At 40.0% G+C, this 9,459-nt stretch overlaps 1 protein-coding gene across 1 annotated transcript in view; it reads left to right on the top strand.

Moving 5' to 3' along the window:
* Positions 1 to 6,040: 6,040 nt before the first annotated feature.
* LOC105461018 overlaps positions 6,041 to 9,459 on the top strand; it is a 26,677-nt gene continuing 23,258 nt past the window's right edge. The window contains exon 1 of the mRNA XM_011707515.1: positions 6,041 to 7,182. Within this exon, the coding sequence (XP_011705817.1) occupies positions 6,041 to 7,182 (1,142 nt within the window). The remainder of the gene's footprint in view (positions 7,183 to 9,459) is intronic.

Genomic DNA, 9,459 nt, shown 5'->3' with positions numbered 1-9,459 from the left:
CTGCGGGTCCGCGTACCCTAATTACGAGCGAGTGAGAGAAACGAGTGAATGTGTGAAGAGTGTGCATGTGAACATTTAAAAGATTATAATAAACAATATAAATCAAAAGAAAAGAGACATTATTGAGCGCATCCACACTATCTCCCGCTACGTACCTGCATGTGGTCGTATCACATTCACTTCCGGGGCGAGATCTTCCGAGGCAGTTTACGAGAAAGAACATCAGGCCAAACAAGGATCATCGGTGGTAGTTGCTATCGGCAAAACCTTCTTCGTTGGAGATCAAACGAAGTGGCGACCGAGTAAGTACATGAAAGAAGAGGTAAATTGGTAAGATTCATATACGAATAATTTCGGTGTTGCTGAAATTTGAAAGATAATCATCATTGTTTATTGATGGTAACAAGAACATTGCGGGCGTTGTATAATACACGCTGACGATAAGGCGCTTCGAGGAAGAAATTCGATACAATCGAAACATAACTTTGAGAGAGAGGTATTAATAAATTACGTTCATTGTAAAATCACATAATAAAGTCCGGTTACAACTTCACTAAACACAATTATTTTGTAACATATACATATATGCATAGCCGGTAACACAAAAATCCAACAAACAAATACACTCATCCACTCTCTCTTTCTTTCTCTCACCCCTCTCATACACATACACCCACATTCAAATGCACACGCAATGACGGACGCGTACACTACACGCGCACGCGCGCGCGCGCGCGCACGCACGCACGCACGCACGCACGCACGCACGCACGCACGTTCAGACACTTTTGAGAAGGATTGTTTGCAATCATAATACTTCAATCTTATGAAGCCTTTTAACGTATTTTTAATGCATTCATCGTTTGATATCTCGAAAACTGTCCATTTTTTGACTTCGTGCCCGTGGACACTTTTGATCAGGATGTTATAAAGTAAAATTACATATCAAAATTTCAGCCAATTTGACCGGGAACCAAAATCCGGTTTTGGTTTTGTGCGGGTCCTTTAATATGTAATTTTTTGAATGAAATATTTAGTTTCTCTTTATTCGCAAAATGTGCAAAATTATCAAATTTTAATAAAATATTTACCAGCATTTTTAATGTTAGCCGTAGTATTTGAATAGCATTTTTGACAAGTTTTGGGTGTCAATGTTAAATATTCCTTAATTGTGTTATCAAATGAATTGTTGATTAGATGTGAATTTTCTATAAGTAAAATATTCATTGTCTTTCGTTAAGTTGGACAACTGTTTGAACAGAATATTTCATGCTCAATGCTTGGACAATTGATCAGTGTTTTACTCGGAATTCGCGTGTGGCGCTCGTGCCTGTTCGGACGTGTTTCTACTGCGCTCTCGAGTGAGGCTGAGTTATCGGTGCGCTTCGTCGTTTCTCGCGGCAGTTATTGTCCGGGCATAGTCCCTTTATCCCTTTTTTCTTTTGGCACACGAATTGCTTAAAAACCACATCTGTGATAGCCGTTTTTCAGCTATGTCGGAGGCTACAGCCTCGCGCGGGGCCGAGGGGGATGGCTGTGCCGGCATCGTCGGCCATGCTGCCTCGTGCACGCAGCACGCGCTTTCGGTCCCATTAGATCATTTCACTCAGTTCGAAGGGCAAATGGCCCTCGCGCAGGGCTGCCCCTACCTCCCAAGGCAATTAACAACTGCCCCTCTTACTCACATCCTATCCCTTCCTTTCCTATGGATGCCAATGGTTCTTTGTCTGAGCCGGTTTTCGACAGTGCGCGGGACTGGCCGTCGTTGGCGGATACGCAATTCGTCCTCGCCTATTCTTAGAAATCCAACTGCTCAACTACCATCATAAAGGATCGCATGGATATTGACGCGCCGTCATCGTTGCGGCTTTCACCTGCTGGAACAAGTAGAGGTAACAAGCGTCCGCTTGGGGATGCGGACGCGGGGGGGGGGGGTGCGCGGCATCGGTTTCCGAGGCTGCGATTTCTGTTTCCGCTTCTAAGTCATCTGCGCATGCGGGTAGCGCGCTTTCTCCGCGCTCGGGAATAAACAACGCAAAGTCACGCCGAATTGAAGAGAGAATTAACACCTACACAAACTTGGACTCATCTCCGTACATCGTTCATGTACACGCGCTCAGCAACAACCGTACGAGCATCCATCCGTTGAAAATGTTCGCTGAGGTCGGCCGAATAATGCCCTCCTCGGACATCGTGAAGATGAAAAAACTCGGAATGAGTAAGATATCCGTTGAGTGTAAATCGGCTGATGCAACCAATAGATTTGTATCTAACCCCATGCTCGCTGCTTTCAACTATAAAGCTTTAATCCCTAACTACAGAATTCTAAGGGTAGGGGTAATCCGCGATGTTCCACAAGAGTTTAACACAGAAGAAATAAAGAACGCCATAATTTCTGATCAAAAAGTAATAGATGTCCAACGCTTCAATAAGAGGGTTATGATCGACAATAAGCCTCAATACGTACCTTCCCGCACTATATGCGTGAAATTTTCAGGTCAATTACTACCATCCCATGTAATTCTCTTCTGGGCACGACACGAGGTGCGCCTCTATGTTCCGAGGGCCCGTATCTGCCACTCCTGCTTCAGAGCGGGACATGCTGCTGCGACTTGTAGAAGCCCGCCAAGATGCCAATACTGCGGTAACTCCCCTCATGCAGATGGGACGGTGTGTCCACTGAGAGACGGTAAGCCACGCTGTATCAATTGTTCGGGTACCTTCCCACTGATTCTTCTTGTCCCGCTCTTACCGTACAAAAGAGAATTCTCACGCTCGCTGCGTCGCAAAACATTTCGCTAATCGACGCCAAGAAAAAAATTGCACAATCTTCTTCATCCGGAAACAGCTCTGGTCTTCGTTCCAACCCTTCCTCGTTCTATTGCAACAGTAACAATTACGAGTCGAGTAATAGATTTGATATTCTTGAAGATTGTTCACATGACCTCCCCCCCGAATAATCGCATCTCTTATGCTCAGATCACTTTCAACGACTCTCGTCGGCAAGTTCAACATCATATAGGAACGGCTTCTCGTTCTTCCCAACTTCCTAGTAGGGGACTGGTAAATCGCTTTCCTCCCCAGAACGATACCCAAAGTAAAGATTACTTGATAACTTCCAATGGTCGCATGCCGTCACAATCGGGGAATGGTGTATTCTTCTCACAGCCTTCTCTGTCGGCACTCCCGAGTCGTGATAATTCTCCTCTTTTCAGCTCTAGTAACTCCAGCTCAGGGATAGATTCCATATTAAACATACTTAAAACTCTAGGATTTAATGGATCCTCGGATTTCTCTACAACTTTGCAGCAAATTCTTTCACTTATTAGTCTCTTATTCCCCATTGTAAATAAGATCACACAATTTCTTGAATTCTTCAACACAAACAGTGCTTCTGGTCTCTCACAACCGACGGATTTTCACCCGGCTCCGCCGCGAGGACCCCTGGGGCGGGTCCTTCTCATCCCATCTAATTCTCTCTCCCCTTCCCTTTTCCCTTTCCCCCTGCTCCCTCCCCCCTCCCCTCCCCTCCTCTATCCTTTCCTTTCCCTCTCCCTCCTCCTCCCCCCAGCCTTCCTCACTCTCGCCCAGGCCCACCAAATCTTCCTCAATTCGCAATTTAACCCGCATCATGTCCTGGAATTGCCGTGGTTTGAAAAATAAAATTCCAGAAGTTCAAAAATTCTTAGAAGTTTTCGACGTTATTTGCATACAAGAAACTCTTCTAAATCCTACTTCAAAAATTACGTTGAGCCGTGTTGTAAGAAGGGATAGATGCGCTCAAAGAGAATGTGGCATAGCTATCATAATAAGTAACAATCTCAATTTTATACAGCTCAATGACAACTTCAACTTTCACAAATCTTTAGAAATAATCGGTATACGTCTGGAGTGTTTCGGGAAACCTGTGCATATCTTTAATATATATCGTTATCCAGGTCAACGCACTCCTTCTTCGGCGCTCTCTGCTTTATTTAATCTGCTAAACAGTTATAAACACGTTCTCCTCGTAGGCGATTTCAATGCGCATCATGCTTCCTGGGGATGCGGTAGAACGGACGGAATCGGAACTGCCATGGCCAATTTAATTGAAAACAACAATTCATTAGTTCTGAATGACGAAAGTCCGACCCTTCTCACCCTCCCAGGGTCTCCGACTTTGATTATAGACCTCGCCATCGCAACGGCCGGACTTGTCCCTCTCTGCTCATTTACTTGTATGCAGGATACTGCTGGTAGCGACCATTTTCCGGTGTCGGTCAGCTTGAACTGCAATTACATCCCTCAAAAAAGATTCGTTTATAAAATCAGGCTTAACAAATTGTTAAAAGCACAGTTAAATTCTCGTCTTCTCAAAGATTCTAGCTCTCTGCCTACTGTCGGGTCGAACGATGCGGACACTATAACATGCTACTCGAAATTTATAAAATTCATTAAGACTCACATTGCAGCTATTCATCCCAGGAAAAACACGCCTCACTCGATTTTGGCAAAGAATTTCAAGTCTCCCTCCATTTGGTGAGAACTGCCAAGCGTTAATTGACGTCAGGAGGAAAGCCATGGCACTTTTTAAAGAAAATCCCATCATGACCAATTTAGCCAATTACAAGAGTTTTTGCGCGACTACTACCAAATCGCTTCAAAAAATTAAAAAACAGAAATGGAGAGAACTATGTAAATCTTTCGACAGCAAGACTCCGACTGCCAAGCTAGAGTCTTGTCAAATTCTTTAAAAGACGTAATCTTGGGGATCATAATGACGGTTTCACCTGTGCTGCATCCTCTGCCATAATCAAGCAGGCAATCTCTAAATTCTACCCGGACTCATGCCTACATGATAACCGACTATCCATGAAAGATATGATATCCATGAACGCACTCAACCCTAATACTGTCCTTGATTTGGATGAAATTACGATCGAAGAATTCAACCAAGCGATGAGTTCTTCCAAGATTAAATCGGCTCCTGGCCTGGACCAAATAGACTATGATCTTATTAACTCACTCCCCCAAGAATATAAAGATAGCTTACTTCAGTTATTTAACTCCATCTTCAAAACGGGCGATTTCCCAGCTGATTGGAAAACGTCTCTTGTAATTTTTATTCCCAAAAATGGAGGCGGTGTTAGACCTATATTTCTGATATCCTGTTTTCTCAAGATACTTGAAAAAGTCATTTATTTCAGAATTCGGTGGGCTTTGGAATCTCGTCACATTATACCGGACTTTCAATTCGGTTTCAGGCCGGCAAAGTCTTGTGCAGACAATCTATGTGCTTTTTCAAATTACATACACTCTGGATTCTTGCGCTCCATGCACACTGTAACTGTCTTTTTAGACATACAGGGTGCTTTTGACAACGTCTGCCCTGATATATTGTTACAGGATCTGTCGGACGTTGGCATCCCGGCTCGATGTCGTAAATTTATTGAGAATTTAATCTTTAAAAGAAAGATCTTCTTTGTCAAGAAGGGTACTTTATATGGCCCCTTCTTCTCCTTTAAAGGCACTCCGCAGAGCTCTACCCTTAGCCCGATTCTTTTCAATTTATATCTTAGAAAAATCGTTAAATGCATCCCGCAAGGCGTACATATATTACAATATGCGGATGATATTGTACTGTTCGCCACAGAGGAAAACATTGTAAAGGCTTTTGAATGCCAGCAAACGGCTTTAGATAAAGTTTGGCAATTTTTACAATTTAGAGGCCTAGAGCTCTCACCCAGCAAATTCAAATGGATGTTATTCTCTAAGACCAGAGCTGATCCCCTCTAACGCTGCGCTTTTCATTAACAAAGAGTCTGTTCCCAGAGTTTACTCTGTTCGTTTTCTGGGTATCATCTTGGACCCTGCCCTGAGGGGAGAGACTCACACGAAGCACCTGGTGCGCAAGGGCAAAGCTGTCTCGGACGTGCTGGCATCACTCGCGAGCACTTCATGGGGGGCGCACCCCGACACCCTGCTTAGTATATATCGCGCTGTGCTGCGAGGTGCCATTGAATATGGCAGTTTAATTTTTCGCTTCGTAGATAATAGGGCGATGTTTTTGAAACTCGAGAGACAACAGTTCAGAGCCATAAGGATCGCTCTGGGATATAGAATCTCTACGCCAATAAACGTCATGTTGACGGAGGCCAAGGAAGTTCCTCTAAAGATAAGATTCACATATCTCATAGATAAATATCTTTATAAGGTATATTCCCATAAATTTAGTATTGTCACTCGCAGCCTACGAAGCATTGACATCTCCACCCACTCCGATGCGGTCAGAGAAAAAGCTAGGAAGACCCTCCCCGTATACGATAGATACTGTGCTACAAAGCACGTCCTAGACAGAATACATCGCTCCACGTTTCTACCGGCTTTCGACGACACTTATCAACTCTCTATTTACAAGAAAGACATCGACCTGTCATTAACAGATATACAAAAAGACACTCCTTCACACATCGCGCGCGCCAAGTTTGAAGAGCATTTTGAAGAACTATCGCTTGAGGCTACGTCTTTTTACACAAATGGTTCCAGATCAGATTATTCCCCAGTCGGAGCTGCTGGCATCTACTCTCCCAGCATTGATTTCATAATAACTCACAAGCTTCCTTCATTTGTCTCTATCTTCACTGCTGAGGTATGGGCCATATTGCATGCAATCATTGCAATTATCGACTTGAATATTACCGAAGCTAATATCTTCACAGACTCCAGGAGTGTTCTGATGGCCCTCGCCTCATCGGATCACAAGCAAGGTAACTACCTAATACATCGGATCAAGAAAAAACTCATCGCTGCGGAAAGAGAAGGAAGGAAAATCATCCTCTGCTGGGTCCCAGCACACAAGGGGATTCCCGGCAACGAGAAGGCGGATCGCCTTGCGAAGTGGGCTACAACAAGAAGTGCCAAACCTGCGTTTGAGGTTCCTTTCTCTGATCTCCAAGTGGAGGCAAAATTACATCAAACAAATTCTTACAAACACTATCTGGAAGAAATTTCTCTTGTTAAAGGCACGCAATACTCCGAGCTTTACCTGAATGATTCTCAAAAAACATGGTATTTCAATAAAGGTTTAAACAGGGAAGAAATTGTCAGTATATCTCGCATCCGGAGCAATCATTATAATCTAAACTATAGCTTGTTCAGAAAAAACATCGTTGATTCTCCCGAGTGCCCATGCGGCGAGTCCAGGCAAGATATCAATCATGTTATCTTCCATTGTCCATTGTGCATCCATAGCTCTCAAAAATTCTGCGCCTTTATAATTAAAAAATTTCTTTACAAACACTACAGACATATTCCCCATGCTTCAAAATCCCCCCCCCCCCCAGGCTATGTACTCTAATTCATAAATACCTAAAATTCCTAGACATTATTATCTAGTAAAATCTTACTCAAATTCCGCCCCTCCGGCCCTGCTCCGGTAAGATGAAATATCACCAATATTAGGCTGTATAACCTCTCGTGGGGGCGGTAGCCATATCAGAAGAAGTGTTTTATTCGTTATATATGCAACACTACAATAACAATTAACGAGATTTATGCTTCCTTGAACACTTGTACCAAATATATTTAGTAATATATTAGTACGTAAACGATATGTCTTTGATGTAATAAAAATTACTTCTGTACTTACTGTAAAAAAATTACTTCTAAAAAAATTGTGTATAGACAGTTAACCAATTACAATCATCAAAAATTTCTATTGTAAAATCGAATGTCATTTATGATTAACTTATTTTAATCATTTAGCAAAAATTGTGTTTAGTGTAAAAATTACTTAATTTGCTACTCCAATTGGATCGCGATTTTTTTACAAATAATTCGAGCTACAAATAATAATGTAAACAGTATATAATTTTTTAATACGAATTTTTTCCAATGATAAAAGTTTAATTTTAGAACGATATATCATTTGTTTTATCACGGGAATAACACTCGTTTTACTTTTAAGCATTAAGTTCTAATACTATCTTTTATCAAAGAAAAAGGATATTTAAGCATATTCAAATCTGCTAGGCAGATTAACCAACCTACAAAATTACAAAATATGCATACTTTTGAAAGAGATATCTTGTTTTATCCAATCAATCTTAATTTTATATGTTACATATTTTAATTATTAGTAATAAAATAAATAAATATATTTAAACAAACCTGTTTTTAAAATATTAACTATCGTGTTAAATAGTGGTATACATGATGCATTTTCTTCAATAAATGATCTAACATTTGAAATGTAACATGCTATCAAAAGACTTTGACATAAACTATCAAATGCACATGTATTAGTGACTACCATCGATTTGCCTCCTAGTTTTATTGATTGTAAAGTAAGACAAGTACCATTTTTTAAGAGAGGTATTTTTGTCTTTTTTATTGGTTTAGATTTTAAAATGTCTGAGATTTCATCCATTCGTTGACCTAAATATTTGCTTGCTTTTCTTTTCTTTTCTTGTCTGGTGGCTTTTTCTCTCCAATTTTCTATTTCTCGTAAAGCAGTGATTTCTGGATCTGTTAAACTATTTTCCAAATCCTTTTTAATTTTTCTCTTTCTTGGGTTTATCTTTCCTATTTTTGTCTCGACATTTTTCTTGTCAGACATATATGAACTAACACATTCATCCAAATCAATATCGGTTGTTAATGAATCATTATCTGTCGAATCAAGAGTTGCTTTATTTTCAATTGAGATTTCATTCAAAGTTTTATTTAAGATCGAAGACATATCTTGATTATCAGTTAAATCCGAATTCCATGATTGATCAATTTTTTTTTAGGAATATTAGTATCTGCTATAATGACTCGTCCGTTTAAATACTTAATATTTTCTTCCACAAATTTATCTACTCTTAAAGATTTATTAATAACTAAATTTTTTAACTTGTTGAATTCACTTTCAACTGAAGCGTTCGATGCTGGTATACGTCCGTAACCAAATTTATCTGTGTATATATTACTCCATAAAACAATCGTACCAATATCATTTAGCAATTTAGTCTCAATATGAGGTGCGTAATGTGCTCGAGTGTCCTTTTGAGAAATACTGTTCTGAATCTCAAAATTTATTTCTTCTCCCCATTTTGATCACCAATTCGAAGTTATTTTTGTTTGTTTATCTTCATTAAATTCAGTTGGAATGAATTTTTCATTAAGTTTCTTCCTCATTAAATATCACGTCCTTTTCGGTGATAAGGTATTCCAAAAATTGTTTCTGAGTCTCACAATCAGATTTGATAGCCTTGCAAATTATCTTCTAGGGTAAGTGTCCCTATTAGTGTGCCTTTAAGAAAATTTGTTTATTACTGAAATAATTACTAAATACTGTAGCTTTCAATTTGTCTGTTTAAAGTTACTATCGATTTTTCAAATATTTCTTTTTCTAATGAAATTTTTTTTATGTAAAAAATATTAATATTTTAATATATTTTAATAAAAATAAAAGATCGGAAGAGCACACGTCTGAAC

Source organism: Wasmannia auropunctata, unplaced genomic scaffold, assembly GCF_000956235.1.
Source record: "Wasmannia auropunctata unplaced genomic scaffold, wasmannia.A_1.0 LD336101.1, whole genome shotgun sequence".
NCBI classification, from domain to species: domain Eukaryota; kingdom Metazoa; phylum Arthropoda; class Insecta; order Hymenoptera; family Formicidae; genus Wasmannia; species Wasmannia auropunctata.
The sequence above is the reverse complement of the archived record's forward strand: the minus strand, read 5'-3'. Positions and strand labels throughout refer to the sequence as shown.